General features: G+C 36.0%; 1 protein-coding gene and 1 long non-coding RNA gene across 2 annotated transcripts; both read right to left on the minus strand.

The window, feature by feature from the left end:
• Window positions 1-3321: 3321 nt before the first annotated feature.
• LOC113273999 (amino acid transporter AVT1I-like) lies at window positions 3322-6033 on the minus strand. The gene is made up of 3 exons (XM_026523558.1): window positions 5221-6033; window positions 4022-4626; window positions 3322-3920 (listed from the first exon to the last, which is right to left on the minus strand). Exons 1-3 carry the CDS (start codon window positions 5444-5446, stop codon window positions 3393-3395), a joined length of 1359 nt encoding a protein of 452 aa, XP_026379343.1. The 5' UTR covers window positions 5447-6033; the 3' UTR covers window positions 3322-3392.
• Window positions 6034-8231: 2198 nt separating this feature from the next.
• Window positions 8232-10689, minus strand: LOC113274000. Its single transcript, XR_003322702.1, has 3 exons — window positions 10528-10689; window positions 9158-9483; window positions 8232-8694 (listed from the first exon to the last, which is right to left on the minus strand). It is a non-coding gene; the product is annotated as an uncharacterized LOC113274000 (long non-coding RNA).
• Between the last annotated feature and the right edge of the window lie 15783 nt (window positions 10690-26472).

Consider the following 26472-nt stretch of genomic DNA (forward strand, 5'->3'; position numbering starts at 1 on the left):
GCTTGATCTGAATGGGAGTAGCTATTAGTATTAGGAGTGTACAACAGATGGACGGTTGAGGATTAGGGATCAACAGCGTCCAATCCGTCAAAGTTGCGGATTTGGAAAATCCAACCATGTCCGGCCCAATCATCCGGGAATTTCACATCCGCAGATTAACTGTGGATTTAGTTAAAAAAAAAGTAAAACAAAGAAAAACTAAGTTTAGAAACTAGAATTAGGTTTCCTCATTCCTATATTATCCTTAATATTTAGGTTTTCTCTGATGTTGTCTCTATACTTACAGTGATATTTTCTCTACTAATGGTTTTAAATGGTAACCGATTGATTGATATAATCATTAATGTTATTATTACTTTGATTCAGTTCTTCTTCTTCAGATTTGAATCTAATTTAATCTCCTGTGTTATTTTCCAGAAAATCATGTATTTGTCCAAAGGGAAGGGAGGAAGTGTACGACCACATATCACTCTTTCTGGTTCCGGTCGATTTGACAAAATCCGTCGACATCCATTCCAGTTCTGCGATTACTAGCCAAAAGGATCGCAACGACACACTCAGATTTGGTATTTATATACACAGATCTATCATTGAAGATTTTGATTACATATGTGTGTATATATATATATATATATATATATATAGACAGATTGATAGATAGAGATTTGTTGTTGTTTTGATTAATTTTATTGATTAATTGATTTGCAAAACTAAAACATATTTTTCATGAAGGGACAAACCAGGGGTTTGGTTGGACTTTTTTCATGCCTCTGGTTTAACTGAAACACATTTTGTTGCTTAGAGAAGAAAGTTGAGCGTGAATTAGGTTTCACAAAGATAAAATGTTTATATGTAAAATTCATACTTCCTATATCATCCTTAATATCTCTATTAAATTCCCTTACTACCCTACGGTGCAGGTGAATCCGTGGTTTTCAAAAACCAACCACAACCAAACCGCTAAAAGCGCGGATTTGAGGATCTATCCCGTGTCTTTCCCATAGATCTTGCAGATTGGGTTTCACCCGCAATTTTGCGGACGAATACGGGTGAAATCGCGATTTCGGTTTTTATGCACACCCCTAATTAGTATGGGGTGCTGTAAACAAAAGGAAAGAAGAAAACTTCCCGACACCCAAGTCAGAAAGAGTTTATGCATGTAAAGTTGGAGTTGAGAATGTCTATCTATTTTGTGGAATAGAGCCTCTAATAATAAGTTAATAATCTGAAGGATTTGTAGACTCAGTTAAGATTTATAGTTACCTTAATAATCTCAAGGATTTAATCTTTTCTAGTGAAGATGTAACTGAGATTTGTAGTTATTTAAATAACCATTAGGATTTGACCTTATCTTAATTCAGTTGTTGAGATTTATATTTATGAAAAAAAAACTATAATTGATAAGATTTGTGTTATCTTAGTTTGTTTTTTTTTTTTTTTTTTTTTTTTTTTTTTTTTTTTTTTTTGAAGTATGCATATTATATATAAGTTAAATTATTATTACACGAGGGAATTTGATACCCACTGAGTCACTTATGCAGGGTGGGATTTCCTGGTCCCATATTGTAATCGAGTAATTTTCTGCTTGGCTTTCTCCCGCCGCGTAGTTTGCTAGACCGTCTGCCGCTTGGTTTACTTCCCGATAGGTGTATTGGATATCGCATAATCGGATTTGGCGCATTTTTTGTTTTATTTCTGCAATCATTTCTAAAATAAACCAAGAAGTTTCAGTTGGGGTCTTTATAAATCGCGTGAGATTCTCTGAGTTCATTTCGAACAACATTTTATTCCATTGAATTTTTGTCGCCTTTATGGTTGCTAGCACAGTCGCCCAAGTCTCGGAGGTGATGTCATTCATAATTCCTTTTGTGCAATAATCATCACAGTATTTGCATTTGAATCCCTAGAAATGACCCTGTTCCTGCCATTCCTGGGTGTCCCCCGGCAGCTCCATCAATATTTATTTTAATGCAATCTGGTTTTGGTCTGGTCCATCCTACGGAGATTGTTATTGTTGTTCCGAAGTTGCTTGTTATAATCCTGGATGGTGGTTCCCCAGGAGAATTTGTGGGGTGATCCATTCAAATTCTTGTTGTTGTCATAAAGCTCGCGCTAGAATGTCTTCAGACGGTGAATCGGTTTGTCTGATACGAGTTTGTTTTGTATAATCCTAGTTGTTTTAGCTTTATCCAATGATATAATATCTTTCTTGGAGATGAAACTAGTCGAATAGGTCATATTATGAGTATCTGTACGACCAATTGCAGATGCCCTCTCATCCATGCATACCGTTTTTTAAGGGTATAAACAACGGAAATGCTATTCACCTCCCTATTCTCCACCTCTCTACTCTGCTCCCTCCAATCTACACCACACATCTAGGATTTAAATGACATTCAAGTACATATAGAATTCACCATTTTCCAGATATGGGATTTAGATTGGATGGAGCAGAGTAGTGAAGTGAATTGCACCACCGTATAAACAAATGAAGAAGAAAAAGATAATTAACCACAAATATCAGACAAAGATACCTTTAAGAATAACCTTTCTTTATAATAATTTACTTCGATTTTGAAAGGAAAAAAAATGGATAACTGAACCCGGTTTTCGTAGAAATAAATCAAATATGTAAAACTTTTGGATGTAGACCTTTTAATATCGAATTCATATACATTTTGAATGTTGTTAATATAATGGAAGAAACTGGTAAACACTGTGGTGAAATTATATCGGGGAAACACAATAGTAAACATTTGGTACATAATAATCTTTGAGATATTATTTTTCATTTTGTCTTACCAGTGTATAGTACAACAATGCGGATGAAAGATAGGCGATTGATTCTCATGAATAATGCAGATGAAAGTTAGGGGATTGAATTCCCCATTTTTCCGACCTCCTCTACGGATAGGGCCAAAACTGGTCTATATTACTGTGGATGATGTTGGATCAACACTCGGCTAGTCCAGCGGGCTGAATTGGTCCCAGATGTGCTGTATAAAATAAGAAGAAGAAAAAAAGACCACTCCAAATAGTCTTCTACCTGGTAATTTCGTGGATTCCATTGGAAATCAACTGCAAGGTTTATTTACCCAGTACAGTCGCTTGTATTGGTCAAAGCTGGTAATTATTACTACCTTCATATTTATTTCCGGAGATGCTACACCTACCGCGCCTGTGTCCTGCAAGACATCCCGTTATGGGATCGGACGGTTCCTGGTCACCTTCTCTGCATTTGGATTTTAAATGGGGCCATGTATTGATTTGCGGGATTTTCAGTCGGGAGAGAGGCGCAGTAGGGCAATCATTTCCGATTTATTTCAAGGCTAAACAATTACAATAGAAAATTGAATTATGAACTCTCACATATATTAGGAAAAAAATTAGCATCAAAAGCTCAACTTGAACTCACTTGCAATCTGTTCAAGAGATGTGTAAGTACCTATAATTACAACTGAAATACCCATCAAAATAATCCCAATGATAATCACTAGTTCGTATCCCCAGCTTCGATATGTTCCCATAATCTTCAAGTAACACAAACAAGGAATAATAATTGAAGCAGTTGCACTTAGAAACGCTCCAACAAGAGACATTAGATACCCGAAAAATGGAATAACTAAAGCCATGATAACAGAGCTAACTAGAAATAAGGTTCTGATTAGAAGCCTAATACTCTTGTTGTTGTGGTTAATCCCAGAAGAGCTTTCAATGGCATTTACAATTGGCGTTGCCATTAATGCATATTTTGCGATGGGGGTAACCAAAGTTGTGTAGATTGCTATCTTTGAACTGACTTTGTCAATTGGTAGGTTCAGTGTGACCTGAGATTTTATATTTTCACCGAACATTAGATAACCCAAAACAGCCATTGTACCGTAGCTAATCGTACATAGAACAAAGCAAAGTAGCAAAACCTGCAACAATATAAACCAGGTAAATGTTAGCAATCAAAGACAAATTAATTTCTTCCCCGGCTACCGTAAATAGTCTTATCTACATGTTGCACGACTCGTACCTTTGAGAATTGTCTTTTATCTTTCATTGACGTATATAATGTTGGGAAAACGGGATGAGCACAGTAGCAGAAGGTATATAAACTAACACCAGTTGGGATTCCATTCAACTTAAAAAACTTTCCCTTTGCATGAAATCCAGTATCTTCAGCACCAACCCAAAAGACAGAAACAATGATGAGGACAGAAGCTAAAACCCCGGTTGCAGATACGTAAGAAATTTTGCTCAGGTCAGTCAACCACATTGATGGGAGAATTATAAGGCCAACGAGCATAACGAATCCCTGTTGGCCGTATATTCTAACACCAGCTAATGTGAAACTCATGTCTGGAAACAGGTTGCTTAAGTTATCACCTTCTAGTATCAAAAATCCTGTTGCAACCACATAGAGTTCCAAGTACATGAAACTAGATACCATCATTCTTCCCTTCTTCCCAAAAGCATACTCGCCAATATCCGGATACGTTCTTATCTTTGAGCTTACATCAATACATCTTCGCATTAGTAACCCTGTGTAGAATGTTGCAGCCGCAACGATGAAAAGAAGTATCAAAGTTAACCATCCTCCTGATGCTAGCGCATATGGTACTGACAGTATCCCTACTCCTGAAAGCAATGTATTACGTATAGAATAATACTGTTAACTTCTTGAGCATTTGAGTTTAAGCAAATTGAATCAGGTACATCCAAACATTTAAGATTTTGCGACAGAATCAAAATATTTACAGTTGGTAACTGCTGATAAGTACCCTAAGAAGTAATTAAGAACCTCCCATTTAAGAAAAATATTTACAGTTTCTTAAAAGCACTTCCACTGTCCCACTTCGTTGGGAAGTAGTAGTTAGGTACCGTGCCACTTTCCAGGGTACAACACTATCAATGATGCGGCACCTAGTAGCATGTTACGATGGGACCGGATGTATGTACGTGCCTACCTATTTTTACATATATCTGAGCTGGCCTACGAGAAGTGACTCCACGTTACAGCTTTACCTCCTTGTACTAACCAAAAACCTAGTGGAGTTTGCTGGGTCAATGAAAATCACTCATCTTCAGGAGATAACCAGGGGATTAATTTTATTTCTAATCCTTCTTCTCCTCTCAAATTTGTTGGTTCAAGTTTAGATTATTTCAAAAGGCAAATGAACAAAAACAAATCAAATAACGTAATGAAAATGAAAGAAAAAAAATGAAACTCACCGGATAAAGCATTGATGCCATTGAAGCAAGTCTTAAAGAAGGTAGAAGTTCCTAAAGTTTCCTTATAGTTATCGTCCAATACCGACTCTTCATCCGTCTGCTTTGTGCTTACTGGAATTATATGCTCCTCATGGCTCCGGTGATTGCTATCGACTAGCGGAGTCGTAAGCGAAGATGAAACCACAGCACTGTTCTTATTCATCAATGCATCACGATATTCTTCCATTTTTATTGTGGTTAAATATAAGCACGTATAGACTGACAACAATGAGATCTAAAAATATGATGTCGGAAGAGAAAAAAACGAATAAGAATAAGAAGATAGAACGATAACAATGATGATGAGAATTCAGAAAACTGCTTATCAGAAGATACAGAATGAATGTATTTATTATGTTTTCTTTTACATCATGGACATGCTTGTCTTACACAGTGCTGTTTTGGTCTGGTACATTTGTTTTCTCATTTTTGTTTTAAGCGGATGAACGCGGACTTTTCTCTCTGGTTACCTATAAGGCCCTTTTATATAACTGAATTGCCCATTACTGCTGATTACTCCTGTTTGTAGGGGTTATATTTGTATCCCACTGCCTAGTGGAGCACTGGGGCTTAAGACCCCACGCATACACTTGCCCTGCCCCCAACTCCCGCGTTTTACATATTTTGTTGCCTGTTTTCCTCCCAGCTTTTCAGCAATTTTGATCTACAAATGTCAATTTTATGCATAGAACCCTAGCAAAGTGAAAGTGTCAATCTCAAAGAGTTTTTAAGCAACGAGAAAAGGTAGAATTTAATCACTTTCTTCAGTCTCACTACTCAACTAATCTTCCCAACTGCTACTAAATTTTCTAGTACTATCCAATCAATACATCCACCGTCTTCGCGCACAATACACATGCTATATATGTAAATTGTTAATGTAAAGCCATCACGGGTGGGGCGGGTTAGTGAAAACATACCTAATCTATTTCATTAATCTGCAAAGCAGATTTTTCATAGATCGAGAGGAGAGAAAGAAGAGTACGATGTTAATGTAAAAAAAAGCGAAACCGAACAAAAATAGAAAAAAAGGAGCCAGCATCAAGAATGCTAACAAAAAGCACATCCCGTAGGTTGTCTAATGATTGTTTCCATCGTGAAAAAGAAAAAGAAGGGAAAAAAAACACCGCTGAATTGGGGGCCCTGAAAATAATTAGGGGTCCTAGCTACAGGACAAGAAAATATCATGAAATAGTAAATGGTGGTTATCCCTTATCCCAATTTTTTTTAAATGGCTAAACTACCCCCAAATCATTAGTGGTAATTAAGTTAATTAGTTTAGTCAGATTAAAATCAGATTTAGGGTTAAAATTTTGATAAAAGAAAAATTGTGTTTTTATGTTGTGGAGAAGAAGAAGGTGAGTTTTTGGGGGAAAACTTGGGGTTATTTGAAATGAGTGATTCTAGTGGAGGAAGTGATGTTAGGTGAAGGTTTAAACAACACATATGATTGTGTTGATGGTAATGGATTGAATATATGATGAAGACATGTTAATAGAGGAAGCTTTGAATAATGGTGCAAATGAAAATCTTATTGCTTAAAATGAAGGAACCAATCCTCAAAATGAAGAACCCGAAGCTCAAAACAATCAGGTAAACTTCCTATACTCTTCAAATTGTATGAATGATGTTCCAAGTTGACGATTCATGTACACTATGCAACTACTCAGAGTGAGGGTCGTTAAGTCGATAGGGTAATAAACGAACGACTTTACAGAGTCGTCAATTACTTGACACAACCTTTGACGACTCAAACCTGCAACTTTTGCAGGTTATGAAAAATCGTCAACCAAATGTGATATAATTGACGACTCCAGCTAGTTAGGCCACATAGAGTCGTTAACTTAATATGTTTAGAATCCAACGACTCTAAAACTTTTTACTCTCTGAAGATGTTACTCTTAGGGTCGTTAATTTGGCATTCCTATATGCTGACGACCCTAACGAGCCATTTCATAGTATAGTCGTCATTTCATAGATCAATGGTCGGCAGGCAAAATTTATAAAACCAAGCGACCCTTCAACATCGTTAACGATTTCAAAAATTTGACATGACGACCCTTCAACATAGTTAACGACTACAACCATTTGACATGACGACCCTTCCTATTTTGTAAACAGAGAAAATTTTTTGTATCATATAGAGTCGTTAGTTTCATAAACGGGTGGTCAAACAAAGAATCGTTAATGCTTTAGAAATATATTGACGACCCTATCACTATTTGGGACAGAGAGGTGGTTCTGCATAAGATAGAGTCGTTCGTATTTAAAAAGGGTCGTCGAGAAGAATCGTTAACGATTTAGAAATTCCTGGACGACACTATACTAGGGCTGAAAACCAGGTTTAAGGTCGTTATCTACTACACCCTAATGGTTAACGATTTTTCATCAATTGAACATGCATATCAAAAATCGTTAAGCAATAAAAAACCGTGGTTAACGATCCTGGAACTGTAACTGCAATTTTGCAGTTGAAAACCTAATTTTTCAATCAACAAATCAAATTAAATGCAAACCCAACTTAGATTACAGGGTTTTAGTTCACTTACGACGATGAATCGGTGAGAATTTTTTTTTCTCAGAAGTCGTTAATGGAATGGGAGACAGAGGGAGGGAGGGAGGGAGCGGAGAAGAAGAAGAATGGGAGGAGAAGAAGTTTTGATTGAAATGAAGATTGGGGGCCAAGGTTAGTGGTTAATAAGATTTTTAGGGTAGTTATTAGAGAAAGCTAAATTGGTATTTTCACCAACATTTTGAAAGCCCTCTATCTTTTATGGGATGGGTATAAATTGAGTGAGGCCCCTAATTATTTTCCATGCCCCCGATTAAGCCATGATAAAAAAGGGAAGGATGTCTAATGTTTTTAGCTCCAAAGCCCAGACTCCAAACCCTTCCTTTCTTCTAATTTGGTGAGTGTGTACATGAATTTCAAGTCTAGTGTAAGATCATGAGTATCTTTTTTTTTTTCATTTTTTTTCCGCCGGCTGATCATGAATATTTCCTTAACTGGTTCACGTGTTGTATTATATTAATTTGAAACTTATTATAAGGGCTCCACACAAAGAGTTTTGAGGGCTCACAAAATGATTAAATCCGGGTTCTAAATAGTAATCAACACATTCCCTTACTATTTTCTGTAATGACTAAAATGTCCTTTATGAATTATTTGATTTATAGTTAGTGTAAAATCAAAATATCAAGATTATTGAAGGAAGAAGAAAAGTTTGAGAAAAACCTAGAAATTTAGGTTTTCTCGATCCAAACTAGTATAACAGGCACGCGCGATGCGCCTGCCGCCCGTCCGTTCCGTCAATCGGAGTTCTCTTTCTTCTGGGTTGATTTCAAGGGGACACTTCTTGCTTGTTTTATTTTCAGTAGCTGCCAATTCCTTGTCTATTTCGGATTGACACTTTTTGGCTCTTTCAATTGAAGTACCTGCCAGTTGTTAAATATGAGCTCCACATATGTTTTCTTAATTATATTGATATCCAGTTTTAAAGTACCTATCTTTTGTATTCTAAACTTCTCCAATGTTACTTTTTTGTACACCAAATGTTTTATCGAGCATTATCTGTAATAGTAGATAAAAATGAGATCTGCATTTAAAGGTACACCAAATGGTTTTATCTTGCATTATTCAGTCTGCCGTTTGTTCCTCTCAACTAATTGATTCAAAACCATTACATTGCAGTATTCAGCCTTCCACTTGTTCCTCTCAACTAATCTATCCACCACAACAACATTAATATTTGTTCTGTCCCTCCGTAATACTATTTTAGGCAGACAGTTGGGTTGTAGAAAGATGTCTAATTTTTTAATCAATAAAGATGTTGGATACTCAAATTTAGGGAGATTAAGATACTCAAATGTACAGAGATTGTATGCATTGATCACTTACTTGTTGTACTGGTTTCTGCTCCATGGTCTTGTAGGGAGTTGTTTATTTGTTTCTGCTGTGTTTCCGTTCAATTCTTTTTTCCGGCTGCGATAAGCATTACGCCGTTTTTCAAGAAGTGCTTCCTTTTCGACTTTGGTCATTGAATCTCGAATTACTTTATAGTGAACATGGCGCCGCTCTAAGTGAGCATCTCTTTATTGTTGCTCGATTACTCTTGGACTACGACGTAGATGAAAACACGAAAGAGCATCTCTTTGTTGTTGGTCGATAATTATTGGACTTCAACGCGGATGAAAACCTGGAACATTACCTTGCAATGAATCCATCTACAAATAAACCCAAAAGTGAGTTAAAATTCTTCATAAAAGTTAACAGAACATTTTGAATGGAAAGTTAGTGCACAAACTAAAATGGAGCAGTGAATCCATCTACTAATCTAATCTATCTAACTAATATAAAGAAAAGACATGTTTCTCGACAGGAGTTTCTATTGGTTTGTACCTAATATACCCTTTAAGTAACTTTCATTTCATTTTATTTCACGTCTCTCGATGGATTATCAATAGATATCTCGAACCGAGAACCTTAGTGGTACTGGAACTATAATGTTGAACCTTTTCATTTTATTAGTATAGAAAAAACTTAAATTTCTAACTGTACATTTTCTTAAATGTACAACTATGACGTTGAGAGCTCTAAATGAAACAATAGATTTCGATAAGAAATGTTCACCAATCTTTTGGGAGCTCACATGTGCACACTGAAATGAACCACAAAAGATAAAATAAAATACATACTCTAACGAACAAAATAGTTTTTCTACTTCCATTATCATCCAGAAAAAAGAATAAACAATAATAACAAAGCATAAACTCATCCAAGCACGTCAACAGAGCAAACCCATACTTAGTATTGCAATAAGCTTCATGAAACATTGAATTAATGTGCAGTTGAGGCTGTTGAGCGCCTTGATTGCTACAATATGTGGTCATTCGTCACCTTTCAGTGCTGTCTCTATAATCAGTTTAGTAGTGTTGTATTTTGAATGGAAAATTAGTGCAGAAACTAAAATGGGTTTTGTCAAGCATTTACACAAACAGATAGCGTTCATAAACCTTAAACTCACAACAGAAACCTTAAATTATCACTGAGTACTCAAATCAAAGGCTTAATGAAATCAAAAGAACAGTACGAACCCTAATCAAAGAAACTAGGATAATGCCCTAACTTTTTTCCCTAAACCCACTCTCAACATCGATACTTTCTCACTGATCAACAAGAAAAACTTCCTAGAAAAACCACAAAAAAATGGGTACTCAAAGTAACTCAAATTTAACCAATAATAACTCAGAATTCCGGAAAACTCTTACCAAATCAGAACGATGTTGAGTTGATAATCAGAGAGGAAGATGAAATAAACTTTAATGAAACGATCCAGAAGGGAATTTGAATCCAAATTCGAGTAAATACGATCTAGAAGTAAATTTTATTTTCTTCTCCATCATGTTTGGCTGGCGATTTTGGTTTATCTCCAAGCTCTGCTACGAAGACGTAAAGAAAATGTATTTACGCTTCTTAAAAGTCATTTTGGGTCCAAGAGCATAGCTGAGTGGCATCCCATCAACTCCAGTAAGGAGCAAGTCAGGGGTTCAATCCCCATCACCGTAAAAGTTTGTAGTAGATTAGTTGTATAGTGGGTTAAGCGGTGTTGGGTCTGGCAGTGGGACCAGTCCAACTGGCTGAATTCGGACAGGGGCCTGGGTCCGGCTTTCGCGTATCAAAAAATAAAAAAAAGTTAAAGGGTACAGTTGTCATATTATGTACAAACCAAAATATAGTCTCCGATCGAAAAAATGGTCTTTTCTTTATATTAGTAACATAAGATGATTGACTCTAGTAAGATTAGTGAGGTAGGTGAATCCTCATCTACCAAATCAAACAACAATCCTCCAACTCCTATAGATAATCAAGAATTTACAACCCAACCACAAACTCAACCTATACATGAAGAACATGAACACTATTATGAATTTGAAGAACCAAAAGAAGATGTATATCAAGAACTAAATGCTCAACAAAGTGAGGTATACCTCTAACTTAACTCCAATAACAAATTTTGGTTTTAATCGCATGAAGTACGTAGAAAGTTGGATTTTTTCTTTTATTTTTTGAAAATCCCCAAATTCGAACCGTAAGCAACATACGGTGTGGAAAATTTTCGAACACACCGTAGGCTGACCTACGGTTTGGAAAATTCATTCTTCCAAATCGTACCTGCATTGTACGGTTTGGAAAATTCATACTTCCACACCGTATAATGTTTTGAACCCAGAACATACAGTTTGGAACATATGAACTCCAAACCGTAGGTCAACACCAAACCATAGGTCAAACTACGGTGTGAAACATTTTCGTAGATGCATGAATAACATTTAATGTGATTCATGCTTTTATAGTTCTTAGTCCAAACCGTAGGTAATCCTAGGGAGACTTACGGCTTGGAAACCTCACCGTATATAACTCTAGGGAGGCTTATGGTTTGGAGTTCCCCACCGTATTCCTTTTTACGATTTGTTTTCCAAATCGTAGTTTTTTTTTTCATATCATATTTTTCTAATCCCTTGTAATATTTTTCATATTTATAGCTCGATCTTCTACCTGAACCAATGGAAGATCAACCCGCAGCTATGCATGTTTTATCCGAGGATACAAGTGCTCACTATGCCAACAACTTTGAATAGAAAGATTTAAACGGTGCAAAGAAGTGGGCTCGAGAACAAGGATTGCAGAAGAAGTGTATCATAGTCCAAATAAATAAGTTAAAAGATTCAGCTTTCAAATGGTTTGCGAGTCTAGTGGGAAATATGAGATTCATCAAAGAAAAGGTTATCAGTATCAACCAAAGACCGCGAGGAAAAAGAAATTTTTTCATACAAAGAAGACCAGGTATCCTTTCAAACTTCAATTTAATTCAACCAAGAAAACCAAGTAGACCAGGTATCCTTTCAAACTTCAATTTAATTCAACCAAGAAAACCAAGTGTGATATATGAGTGAAGTTAAATCGGGTTATCATAACCATCCTATCCCGGAGAGTTTGCTTAATCATCCTTATCTGGTAAGTGTTGACTAAAAAAAGAACAAGACCTATTGATATTCTAGCTAGTGTGAAAGTATTAAATGAAGATAACACATCTATCTTGTCTACCTTCTACAATGAAAGAGAAAAAAAAATAGGAATTAGGAATGGCAAGATAGACTACTTATGCAACAACTATTGTATTTGGCGGAAAAGGCGAACTACTTGGTAGCCTATGAAGTAAATGAAAAAAAGGAGGTGATACATCTTTTCATGGCTCATCCGGAATTCGTAAGGTTGGCGAGATGCTTCCATAAAATCCTTTTCATGGATTACACCTATAAAACGAATAAGTACAATATGTCGATGTTGAACTTTGTGGGGAAAACGTCTACGAAGGAACCATTTAGTGTCGGTTTTTCTTTATTGAGAGACGAGGCGAATGAGATTTATTTTTGGGCATTAGGAAAGGTAAAGTTATTGTACCAAGAAGGTTATACTACTAAGGTATTGATCACAGATAAGGAGCAATCATTGATGTGGGCGATACAACATGGTTTTCCCGAGGCACATCATCATCTTTGTACGTTTCATATGGAACATTAATGTGCAAACTAATTTCAAGAGCATGATTCAGCCACCAATGAAAACCGTTATGGAGATGATTAAGAAACTCCCGTTGGATAAACAACAAGAAGCGAAAGAGAATTTTTTTTGAAGATGACAAAGTTGTCGCGGTTAAATTTGCTAGCTTTTAAGATGAGTGGGACAAGTTGACATGGTCGACCACGGAAGGAATGTATTTTTAAGGGAGCGTATTCTATTTAATAATTAGAAAAGCTACCCGGAGGTGATAGCTTATTTGAAAAATGAATTATTGGATCCCCACAAGGAAAAATTCGTTATTGCATGGGTAAACAAGCATAAACATTATGACAACCAAGCCACAAGCACGGTGGAGTCATCTTACTATCAATTCAAGAGGAGGCTAAATGGGTGCGATGGTGGTTTTGTTGTGATTTTTCAAGCTATGGAAGAGTAATTTAAACGTGATCTCGATAGAGTTAATGAGGATTTTGAATTTAATCGATTTAGAAAGGATACTCTTCATTTGGATAACCCTTGGCTCCGAGGAATTACTCACTATGTATCACATTGGTTGATTAAGAATATTATGAAGGAATTGGATGCTTTGAAGAAAAGTATTCCAAGTGAATGTATTTGTACCAATATGTCGTCATTGGGCATTCCATGTAAGCATATTATAGATAAGTACTCGCCAAAGGTGATCCCAATACAAGACATTGATCCTTTTTGGAGACAACTTCGCTTCAAGGATCTGTTACCCAATGAAGGTTTTGGAGAAGTATTTTGCGACACCAGGCGCGCAAAGAACTATTTGACAAGTATGCTTCATTATATCCGACTCAAAGACAATTTTGGTTGTATGAGTTGCAGAAATTCAATCGCCCATACTCGTCAAATGATATTCTTGAACCAACTAAGGGGAAGGGAAAGGGTAGGCCTCCATATCAACAAATAAAAAAAGAACGGAGGGTAGAATCCAAGATAATGATTCAAGAAGGTTCTCAAGTGGTGGATTAAAACCAAATATATATTTCGGGTTTTGAGCGCTTGAACGCCTTGTATAAGGAGGAGGTCATTAAAGGAAAATGTAAGACTACAAACAAACGTAAATTAATGAAATATAAGAAGGAGGAGGACCAATTCGAGGATAGTGAAGTGAAGATAAAAGAATCCAAGAAGACGGTTGTTCCATCCCAAGAAGGCTCAACAACAAAAGTTGCTTATGGAGTCAGAATCAAAGAGACGGTTGTTCCATCCCAAGAAGGCTCAACAACAAAAGATGGTAGTGAGTCCAAATAAGACTTGGTAGTGCAATTGGTATGAATAAATTAGCAAGAAATTGAGGTAATGATGATAAAGGAAAAGCATGTATGGTCGAGCCGTCACAAATCACCCCACAAAGAGTTTCTAGTGGTGAGAGAAGGACGGTTTATATGGAAGTAGGTCCACAAATATCACCCCCTATAAAAGAGGAAGGTAATTATATCCGCCCTACGTACACAATATATAAAATTACATGCACTTTTTACCACATTTTATTCATGAGTAGGTTAAGTCCACCGACTATTTTGAGGGCGACGGAAATTTTGGTTACCGTGTGTTCGTAGATCAACTTGGACCTTTAGAGTATGCAAAAGATTGGGGTGTAGACAAAATTACTCATTAAGGAAAAAGTGTTTGCTTGAACTACGTTTTTTCCCCGATATATAAGTCAATGATGAGATGTGAGGGAGAAGAAAACGGAGGTGGTGTTAAATGAGAAGTTCCAAGAATTTGAACGGTGTTTAATGGGAAACGCTAGATTGACAAGTGAATATTGGATGTCAATGCCAATATATGGTTATCTAATCGCCAACTCATTTCATTGCGTTATTCATATTATCTCCTATGGAAATAGTGTTACATACGCACCAACAAGACATATTTTTACGAAAGAAGAAGCAACAAAGAGAGTCATCATGGGGTTTGTGTTGATGTACCATTTTATCGGCCTCAGATTGAGAGAAGATTGCCTATTACCTCCATTAAGGATGGGAGACGGTGGTGATGAGGAAATACCCAAGGGTTGGTGTAGTTGGTTCGAGGAAAGGTTTGAAATGTAGAGGGCATTACAATTGTCGAGGGATGCCCCCACATGAACTAGTTGGTAGTGACGGCGAAAATGAATAGACATAGTGAAAGGTGGTGAAAAAACTTTTGTATGCTTCATTATGAATAAAATTTGTATTTTGAATGACTAGATTGTGTTTTTTCATTCATTAAACCACATTACAACCATATTTCATAATTAAATCATTAGAACTATCCTATACTCGTACGACTGTTTGAGCACTGCTCGGTCGAACTCGCAAGCGTTGCTATCTTAAGCTTGTTTGTCAAGTTTAGTTGACAAAACTATAAGTCTTGATTTCTAGTCTACTTATAGCTAAGTCTCGGACTAGGATAATAAGTGTAGTTGAGCTCTAGACTCCACGGCGTTCATCATGCAAAGACGAAGAACTACTCAAGGAACTGGTGGAGCTTCATCGACAAAAAGGTATGTGTAGACTTGAACTTATCTATCACTCAAAAGTCTATCTACTGTATCTCATATATTGAGACAAAAGCCGTATTGCTATATAGACTTCAATTATACACATTTTCTATTTCGAGCAGAGTTTATCTCGCTTATCTATTTCTCGAAATATGTGTTGGTAAGCTTTCGCTTTGGCCAAGTTCATCTTTACTCGTGACGAAAGTCATGTTGATCATTTCAATATCTTGAAAATCGCTTTGATGGAAAATAGTTTGTGAAATAACAACTATATAACATCCTCTAAGAATGTTTCAATGATTAAAATGAGAGTTTATAATATATAACCTTGAATGGATATAAACATTGTATGTGAACTCATACTTCTGTAAATCCAAAATCCTTGAACCAAAGTATGCGTACTTTACTGGTTTAGGATGTCCAGAGCTAAGTCCGCGTACCTGTACGCATACTTGCGGAAGTTCACATCCCATGAATTTCTGCTGGAGTTTGTGAACCAAAAATAAGCTCAGTCTGGGTACTTAAGTATGCGTACCTGTATGCGTACTTAAGTGGGTTATTTTCTAAAAACGGTTTATTTGTGAACTAAGACATTTATAAATTAAGGAATGCAATATTTGCAAATCGTGACTATAATGTTCATGAATTGATTCGAGTGAATCAAAATCGTTTTTGCTTCAATTGTGTCTTGTATAGTTCTATGAGATATAAGCAATTGAACAACTCTCTAACTAGTTCATTTGAGTCATTTGAACTATTTGTGGTGAAGGTGAATAAGGTTGATATGAAAGTGCTCATATGGCTAACCAATTGTTAAATATTGTTGAACCAACTAGGTGTACACATTTAGGTACCCAAACCTAAATGAAGCTACATTTCATTTGTGTATAACAAGCTAAGTTCGATCTAACGGTTGAAAGATATTAGCTTGAATCTAATCAGGTTTTCATCTAACGGTGAATATTGAATACTTTATTACCAAGGTAACTTAGATTACAAACCCTGATTTGGAGAATATATAAAGGAGAACTCTAGCAACTGGGAAACCTAATCCCCGCACCTTCAGTGTGATATTAGTTGTATAAGTTAGATTCGATTCTTCTTTAACCTTAGGTTTCTCTGGAGATCATGTAGGTTAACGACTTGAATACTTCATTGGGATTGTGAAGCCAGACCCAACTATTTTCTCTGTAGTTACGTGATCTGATCTTGCTGTTTCTATCGTGATTGAGTGCAATCGTAAGATTGGCTTGAGATTTATATCTCTGATAGGAAAGATAGAAAAGTAGTCACAAACACCTTCGTCTCATCGTTTGTGATTCCACAATATCTTGTTTCGCTAGTCGATTAAGATTATTGTGAGGTGATTGATATTTCTAGGCTGTTCTTCGGGAATATAAGTTCAGTATATCAATTGGTTTATGTTCACCTTGATTTATCAAAAGACAGAACAAAACTCGTAGGTATTTCTGTGGGAGACAGATTTATCTATTCATGTAGACTTTTCTGTGTGAGACATATTTTTTTATTAAAGTTTTCGACTTTGTTTCGTAGCAAATATTAGTTGTGGGTGAGATCAACTAAGGGAATCAAGTGCGCAGTATCCTTCTGGGATCAGAGATGTAAGGAGCGCAACTGTACTTTGGATCAGTGTAGATTGATTGGGGTTAAACTATAGTCCAGACCGAAGTTAGTTTGTAGTAGGCTAGTGTTTGTAGCGGCTTAATACAGTGTGTGTTCAATATGGACTAGGTCCCGGGGGTTTTCTGCATTTGCGGTTTCCTCGTTAACAAAATTTCTGGTGTCTGTGTGTTTCTTTTCTGCATTATATTTTGTTATATAATTAAAATATCATATGTTGTGTGTTGAATCGATCAATTGGTAAATCCAACCTTTGGTTGTTGATTGAAATTGATTGATCCCTAAACATTGGTCTTTGTACCGTTCAAGTGATTTCTATTGTATTCAATTAGGCTCGCAAAAAATTCCTATTTGTTTGAGTGAGGATTGAATCGAGTAATTTAGATATAACTCTTTGATATACTTTTCGTAAGATTGAGTCTAACTGCCTAGTTGATTCTCTTAAAAGTATATTGGAGTTTGTCCATACAGATTGCTAAGTGAAATATTAGGTGAGGTTGTTAGACCCCCGCTTTTTCAATTGGTATCAGAGAAGGCAAACATGTTTAAGACCTCATAAGTCTGTGTTTGTAGCAATCTGATTATTATGAACGAGTCTATATCTAATAACGTATCAGGTCAGAAATTACCAGATGATTTTCAAAGCTTGAACTCACCTGAGAGAACTGTCACGGCTAAGTCAATATCTAAACATTCTCTGAATGTAGAAACTGTTGATTGGGAAACACGCCTAGAATAACAGTTGGATGAACTTTCTGATGAAGGTGATTCAGATATTGATAGAGATGTTGATGAGGAAGTCTCAGAGTATGTTAAGTTTTTGGATTCGTTGAAAGTAAAGAAAATTACAACTTCTCATGTCACACCTCTTATGACTCCTCTCTGTCGAGAAAACAAGAAATTAAAAAGGATTTACGGAGGTATTTATGGTTGGAATCACTATTGCGAATTGATCCTCAAAGATTCTGAGGAAAACCTGAGTAAAAAGTCACTTGAATGCGATAATGTTTATCAAAAATACTTCTTGTTGGAAGAGAAACTTGCAGAAACTGAAGCAAGGATTAACTCCCAGCAAGCAAGTTTTGATGACAGAGAAAGCGCTTATCTCGCTCGAGAAAAACGCCTTGAGGATGATTTAGCTGCTGCTCTTGATAAAATCAAGATGTTAGAAGATGACTTGAAAATTTTCAATACTAGTTCAAGCAAATTAACCACTATGCTAGGAGAAAGTAAAAATCATCGTGACACACAAGGATTGGGCTATAAGGAATATATTCTCCAAGTATTAGTAAACAGGTAAAATTTGTCAAGGCTAGTGATTCTTCTCAACAAAAGGTTTCCACTGATGGAAAAAGTGAAATACCTCCACCGACATTTAAGGTTCAAAAGAGAAAAGTATACCTACCTCTAAAGTCAGCACACACGGATCGAGGTAAGAACATTCCTTATGTTTGACACTATTACAAAAATAAAGGTCACCTGGAAAGGAGATGTCGTTTCCGTATAAGGAATGAGAAACTACATGATGTTCTCGTTTGGACATCACAAGAAGTTGTCAAACCAAGATCATATGTTAAGACTAATCCCCTTAATGTTACAGGTTGTAACTGTCCAACCTTTAGGCAAAAGAATCATTGCTGTGATAAACCTAGATTTGCCTATAAACGTCATACGAAGCCTTTTCATAATCGTAATGGTTATCAAAAGGATAACTTCGTAAATACGAAGACAATATCCGATGCTCCCAATTGGAGAAAAACTAACTTGCAAAAGAATAGTCAATCCAATTTTCTTTCGAGAAATCTTGACGAGAGTAATGGGAAGAAGGTTCTGGTTGTTCCTAAACACACTCAGAAGTGGGTTCCAAAGAAAGTCAATGATTCTTTGAGTGTGAAAAGGAATGATCTCCTAGAAAATTCCATGACTATGGAGAAGGAAGTATCCATGATGTTGGAACTTAAAGAGTTCTTTGGAAAGATGGATTTGGATGTGAAAGGTTCTAAAAGCGATCTCTTTCATGATAATCAAAAAGTCACTTGTGGTGAGCAAGATATTGCTCACCTCAACACAACTTGAGTGTGTTGAAAGTGCATCCTCACCAAGGAATGCCCCGCTATGCATACGGTGATGGAAGCATAAGAATTGGGGCGCACAGATTATGTTCGATAAGGCTGTAGAATTTGATTGGATTCTTATAAAAAGGTATGTCTATAGACTTGAGAAATATTTAATTTTATTTGCTTAGAATACTTATAATGATCCATGTACCTTGCTTATCGTTCATTTCTACCTAACTTGATATGTGTTTAAGGTTCTTAAATGTTTAGGGTTGAAAATAATAGTTCGGGATATTTGGAATTCATGGTACACATACCAGGTATGCATGCCATCATTGAAAATCTAAATCCAGGGATTTTAGTACGTATACCCGTTTGCATACTGCTCCAGGTCATGAAAATTCGTTTGAAAACCGGTATGCATACTTTCCCGTAGACGTCGATATTCGGTAAACTTGTGTTGGTCGTAACTTCTTCGCCCGAACTCAGAATGACCTCATTATTTTTGCATTATCTTCCTCTTTGAATTTTATTAAAAATGGAGATGATAATTCTTGAAGTTGGATGAGTTAAGGTTGGTATTTGTCCCGTCTATTGTTTTTGGGTGTTTTGCCCCGTTTCGTTGCACTTGTTCCACTTCTCTTGGACTTGGGAACTTGGATTCTTGGAGTACTAATATTATAAGCTCATTTGTAGCTTTTAAAAGAATGATTTGGTGAATCACAAAGAAGGAAGTTCAAGAATGGGCAGTAGTACACATTGCTATGGGATTCTGGACTGTTCACAATCATCTTATGTGAACTATGATGCATGCTCGATAATGACTTTGTATGTTCTTCTTTGTTAAGAAAATATTTTTATACGCCTTTGGTAGCTATTATTTGTGTAAATGCGTGCGAAAAAGATTGATTCTACCTTCTAAGGACAAACCATCTTGTATGTGCAAAAAAAGATGATTTTGCAGTGTTAATCTTTATCGGTTTCATATATTGCAAAAAACTTTTATGGGATATGTGTGTTTACGACCGTAAACTATGATTGTCCTATATGTGGTCAAAAGTTAAGTCTTTCATATGTCGACATGCAAGTATAGATAAAATATTGAATGAACTTTTGACAAACAAAAGATAAGCATATTCTGTCATTATGCAAATATTGATGGAGGATAGGATGATCTTTTATTTACAAAGATTAAGTCTATTATGTAATTGTGCAAATGGTGATGAGAAATAGAATGAATATTTATTTATTCCGCGATATTGATCTTCCCTGATCCATATTTTTATGAAAATACTGTGCGGCTCCGTAAGTTCTCGTATGTGAGCATTTCCGATTAAATGAATCATAGGTTCACTTATGTTTAATTTAATTGAGATTTTTGGATACAAATTCATGTTTCATGTGATTTGTTAATGTCCAAATAAATCCTTCTTTTCTTGTGAGAGTAAGTTCGCTCTTGTTGTTCTTTCGGGAATGACATTTTATGGGGGAGAGTTCTTAATTGAACTTGTACTTAATTAACAAATCTTTGTGGGGAGTGTGGCTGTGGAATATTATAGGGGTTATCTTGTATCTTTATAAACTCCTTGATGAATGCATTTAGTTTCGACTATATGATTGCATCTAAAAAAGTTGATATGTACTTTCTTTTGGTCATGAAGTTTCTCTATGGAAATTTCATACAGATCCCACTAGTTTTCGTACCTTTGCAAATTTTATTGACAAAAAGGGAGAGAATTAATGTGTAGTTCACACTACAAATACATATGGTTTTCGAATCATTATGTAAGGAGGAGTGGTTTTCATGTGAGATGAAGTATTGACTAAGGGGGAGTGATACATATCACCATAGTATTGTTGTCGAAGTTGTGATACAATTGAACTTTGATGTTGTGTAATAATACTATGACATTGTGTAACAATGATTGAGAGCTTTTGTTTTCTCATTGTTATGGCTACGGATCTTCTACAACGATGATGCTGATTTGAATATCTTTGGAATCATTGGAGTGCTTGTAAGTGACGAAGATTTCGAGTAATGTTGAAGAACCAAGGAGATCAAGCATATGGATGAGAAGCTATGAAGCAAGGATACTTCAGAATTGGTGACGCATCCGTATCGGTGCCATATCAGTATCGGATACTTGGGGATACCTGGGGATACATATCAGAGACTCCATTTAAAGTTTCACCTTTTTTTAATTACAAAAAGGGTAGGGGATACTCTGGGATAGCTCTCAGATGCTCTATGAGGGATACTTCCTATGGAGCACGGATACTTCAAAATTGGTGACGTATCCGTATCGGTGCCGTATCAGTATCAGATACTTGGGGATACGTATCAGATATTCCATTTAAAGTGTCACCTTTTTTTAATTACAAAAAGGGTAGGGGATACTCTGGGATACCTCTCAGATACTCTATGAGGGATACTTCCTATAATCTAGCATTTATTTTTTTATACAAAATCTGTATATTTATAAATTTATACATAAAATCTAAATATTTATAGATATTTGTACTCATGAACGTATCGAATAATTATATCTAAACCTAATAATTTGTTGAATATAAAGAAAAAAGACTTGGTATTTATTTTTATGGTGCTTCAAAAAAAAAAAAAAAAAAATCTAGCTTTAAGGCTTATTGGGCAGTCATGTGTTCTTCACGTTGTTTAGAGAGAAATCGGAGTACATATGATTTATCTATTCAATTAACACAAGTAAGACTGGAACCCAAAATGCTGAAAATTTTGATGTTTCCTCACTTTAATATTCAAAATAGTATCTATCGGATTTTTTTATTTTATGATTTTTTAGTATAATGAATTATTATTATATTAAATATTTTTTTAATAAATACACGTATCCCACCGTATCCGGTATCCCCATTTTATGAAAATTGATGAATCCCCGTATCAGTGTCACCGCATCAGTATCGGTGCATCATAGATGAGAAGCTGCAAAGTTTATTTGTTTTGTATTCCATATGTATTGATAGTTTTGTCACTAAAATTGACAAAGGGGGAGATTGTTAAAGCACTGCTCGGTCGAACACACAAGCGTTGCTATCTCAAGGTTGTTTGTCAAGTTTAGTTGCCAAAACTATAAGTCTTTATTTCTAGTCTACTTATAGCTAAGTCTCAGACTAGGATAGTAAGTGTAGTTGAGCTCTAGACTCCACGACGTCCATCATGCAAAGACGAAGAACTACTCAAGGAAATGGTGGAACTTCATTGATAAAAAGGTATGTGGGGCCTTGAACTTATCTATCACTCAAAAGTATATCTACTCTATCTCCTATCTTGAGACAAAAGTCATATTTCTATATAGACTTTGATTATACACATTTGTTATTTCGAGCCGAGTTTATCTCGCTTATCTATTTCTCGAAATATGTGTTTTTAAGCTTTCCCTTTGGCCAAGTTTATCTTTACTCGTGATGAAAGTCATGTTGATCATTTCAATATCTCGCTTTGATGAAAAATAGTTTGTGAATAACACTATATAACATCCTCTAAGAATGTTTCAATGATTGAAATGAGAGTTTAAAATATATAAGATTGAATGGATATAAACATTTTATGTGAACTCATACTTGTGTAAGTCCAAACTCCTTGAACCAAAGTATGCATACTTTACTGGTTTAGGATGCCCGGAGCTAAGTCCGCATACTGTCGGAAGTTCACATCCCGTGAATTTCTGCTGGAGTTTGTGAACCAAAAACAAGCTCAATCTGGTATTTAAGTATGCGTACCGGTATGCGTACTTAAGTGGGTTATTTTCTAAAAACGGTTTATTCGTGAACTAAGACAGTTATAAATTAAGGAATGCAATCTTTGCAAACCGTGGCTATGATGTTCATGAATCGATTCGAGTGAATCAAAATCGTTTTTGCTTCGATTGTCTCTCGTATAATTCTATGAGATCTAAGCAATTGAAAAACTCTCTAACTAGTTCATTTGAGTCATTTGAACTAGTTTTGGTGAAGATGAATAAGGTTGATATGAAAGTGCTCATATGGCTAACCATTGGTTAACTATTGTTGAACCAACTAGGTGTACACGTTTAGGTACGGTTAATCAAACCTAAATGAAGCTACATTTCATTTGTGTATAATAAGCTAAGTTCAATCTAACAGTTGAAAGATATTATCTTGAATCTAATCAGGTTTTCATCTAACGGTGAATACTGAATGCTTTGTTACCAAGGTAACTTTGATTGCAAACCCTGATTTGGAGACTATACAAAGGAGAACTCTAGCAACTGGGAAACTTAATCCCCACACCTTCTGTCTGATACTAGTTGTATAAGATAGAGTCGATTCTCTTTTAACCTTTGGTTTCTCTCGAGACCCTGTAGGTTAACGACTTGAAGACTTCATTAGGATTGTGAAGCCAGACCCAACTATTTTCTCTATAGTTGCATGATCTGATCTTGTTGTTTCTATCGTGATTGAGTGTAATCGTAAGATTGGCTTGAGATTTATATCTCCGATAGGCAAGATAGAAAAAATAGTCACAAGCACCTTCGTCTCATCGTTTGTGATTCCACAATATCTTGTTTCGCTAGTCGATTAAGATTATTGTGAGGTGATTGATATTTCTAGGCTATTCTTCGAGAATATAAGTACGGTATATCAATTGGTTCTTGTTCACCTTGATTTATCAAAAGACGAAACAAAACTCGTGGGTATTTCTGTGGGAGACAGATTTATCTATTCATGTAGACTTTTCTGTGTGAGACAAATTTGTTTATTAAAGTCTTCGACTTTGGGTCGTAGCAACTCTTAATTGTTGGTGAGATCAACTAAGGGAATCTAGTGCGTAGTATCCTGCTGGGATCAGAGACATAAGGAGCACAACTGTACCTTGGATCAGTGTGAGATTGATTGGGGTTAAACTATAGTCCAGACAGAAGTTAGTTTGTAGTAGGCTAGTGTCTGTAGCGGCTTAATACAGTGTGTGTTCAATCTGGACTAGGTCCTGGGGTTTTTCTGCATTTGCCGTTTCCTCGTTAACAAAACTTCTGGTGTCTGTGTTATTTCTTTTCCGCATTATATTTTGTTATATGATTGAAATATCACAGGTTGTGCGTTGAATCGATCAATTGGTACATCCAACCTTTGGTTGTTGATTGAAATTGATTGATCCCTGAACATTGGTATTTTTACCGTTCAAGTGATTTGTCTTATATTCAATCAGACTCGCAAATTCCTATTTTTTTGAGTGAGGGTTGACTCGAGTAATTGAGATATAACTCTTTAATATACTTTTCGTAAGATTGAGTCTAACTGTCTAGTTGATTCTCTTAAAAGTATATTGGAGTTTGTCCATACAGATTTCTAAGCGAAATATTGGGTGAGGTTGTTAGACCCCCACTTTTTCAATTGGTATCAGAGCAGGCAAACACGTTTAAGACCTCATAAGTCTGAGCTTGTAGCAATCTGATTATTATGGATGAGTCTATCTCTAATAACGTACCAGATCATAAATTACTAGTTAGAGCGTTGCTCGGTCGAACTCGCATATGTTGTTATCTCAAGCATGTTTATCAATATCAGTGATCAAAACTATATGTCTTCATTTCTAGTTTACTAGTGACTAAGTCTCGGTCTAGGATAATCAAGTGTAGTTGAAGCTCCAGACTCCATGGCGATCATCTTACGAAGACGAATAACTATTCGAGGAACCGGTGGAACTTCATCCGATTAAAAGGTATATGGAGACTTGAACTTATCTACCACTCAAGAGTGTATTCTATCTCCTACTCTTGAGACAAAGTCGTATAAGTATGATAGTTTTCATACATATACATTTGCTATTTCGAGCTGAGTTTACTCGCCTATATTTTTCTCGAAATATGTATTGGTAAGCTTTCACTTTAACCATTTTCATCTTTACCCGTGACGAAAGTTCATGATGACGTTTCAATCTTGAAAATAGCTTTGATGACAATAGTCGTGAATAACGATTATTATAACATTATAGAAGAACGTTTCAATGATTGAAATGTAGAGTTGAGATTACCATATACGTATATAAGCATATATAGTGTGTTCGCACATTAGTGTATCAATCCATGTGCCGAAAACAAAGTGCGTGCATATGTGTGCATGCGGTATTGGTGAAGGAGACAGGTTGAGTACGCGTACCCACGGAAGTTTTCATACCGAAAATTTCTGCCGGAGTTTGTAAGTTTGCAAACTAGTAAACCAGTCACCTTAGGTACGCATACCCGTACGCGTACTCACGGAAGTTTTCGAAACGAAAATTTCTGCTGAGTTTCCAAACTCAAATCTGGTAGCTAAGGTACACGTACCCGTACGCGTACCCAAGCTGGTTATTTCTCAAACGGAAGTTCATGAACTTAAAAACAATAAATTAATAAGAAATGCAATCTTTGCAAACCATCGCTATATTGTTCATGAATTGATTCAAGTGAATCAAACCGATTTTGTTTCAATTGTGTTTATGAATAAATACTTGAGCAATTGAACAACTCTAGCAACTCGTTCTTATGAGTCATTTGAACTAGTTATGAGAAAGATGAATATGGTTGATATGAAAGTACTCATATGGCTAACCTCGGTTAACTATTTGTGAACCAACCAAGTGTACAGGTTTAAGTACGGTTACTCAAACCTAAATGAAACACATTTCATTTTTGTATGACAAGCTAAGTTTGGATCTAACGGTTGGAAGAAATTAGCTTGGAGAAATCAGGTTTTTCATCTAACAGTGAATATTGAATGCTTTTTTACCAAGGTAACTTAGATTGCAAACCCTGATTTAAAAACTATATAAATGAGACATCTAGCAACTAGAAAAACTAATCCCCGTACCTCCTGTGTGATACTAGTTGGTTTGCTAGAGTCGATTCTCCTTTAACCTTAGGTTTCTTCTCGAGACCCTGCAGGTTAACGACTGAAAGACTTCATTGGGATTATGAAGCCAGACGAAACTAATTTTCTTGTAGTTGAGCGATCCGATCTTGCCATTTTCTATCGTACGAGTTCAATTGAATAATAGGCTTGATATTATATCTCTGATAGGGCAAGATAAAAAGAAATCACAAACATTTTCGTCTCATTGTTTGTGATTCCACAATATCTAGTTCCGCTACCATACGATTTAGATTGTTGTGAGGTGATTGATAATACTAGGCCGTTCTTCAGGAATATAAGTCCGGTTTATCAATTAGTTCATGTTCACCTTGATTTATCAAAAGACGGAACAAAAACTCTTGGGTATTTCTGTGGGAGACAGATTTATTCAATTCTATAGACTTTTCTGTGTGAGACAGAATTGTTTATCAAGTCTCCGACTTTGGGTCGTAGAATCTCTTAGTTGTGGGTGAGATCATCTAAGGGAATCAAGTGCGTAGTATCCTGCTGGGATCAGAGACGTAAGGAGCACA

Source organism: Papaver somniferum, chromosome 4 (genome assembly GCF_003573695.1).
Source record: "Papaver somniferum cultivar HN1 chromosome 4, ASM357369v1, whole genome shotgun sequence".
In the NCBI taxonomy this organism is placed as follows: Eukaryota; Viridiplantae; Streptophyta; class Magnoliopsida; order Ranunculales; family Papaveraceae; genus Papaver; species Papaver somniferum.

Coding starts and splice junctions, on each gene's coding strand:
- LOC113273999 (XM_026523558.1), bottom strand. CDS start 5,446: ATGGAAGAATATCGTGATGCATTGATGAATAAGAACAGTGCTGTGGTT. Junction 4,627..5,220: donor TGGCATCAATGCTTTATCCG/GTGAGTTTCATT, acceptor CATTGCTTTCAG/GAGTAGGGATACTGTCAGTA. Junction 3,921..4,021: donor ATAAAAGACAATTCTCAAAG/GTACGAGTCGTG, acceptor ATATTGTTGCAG/GTTTTGCTACTTTGCTTTGT.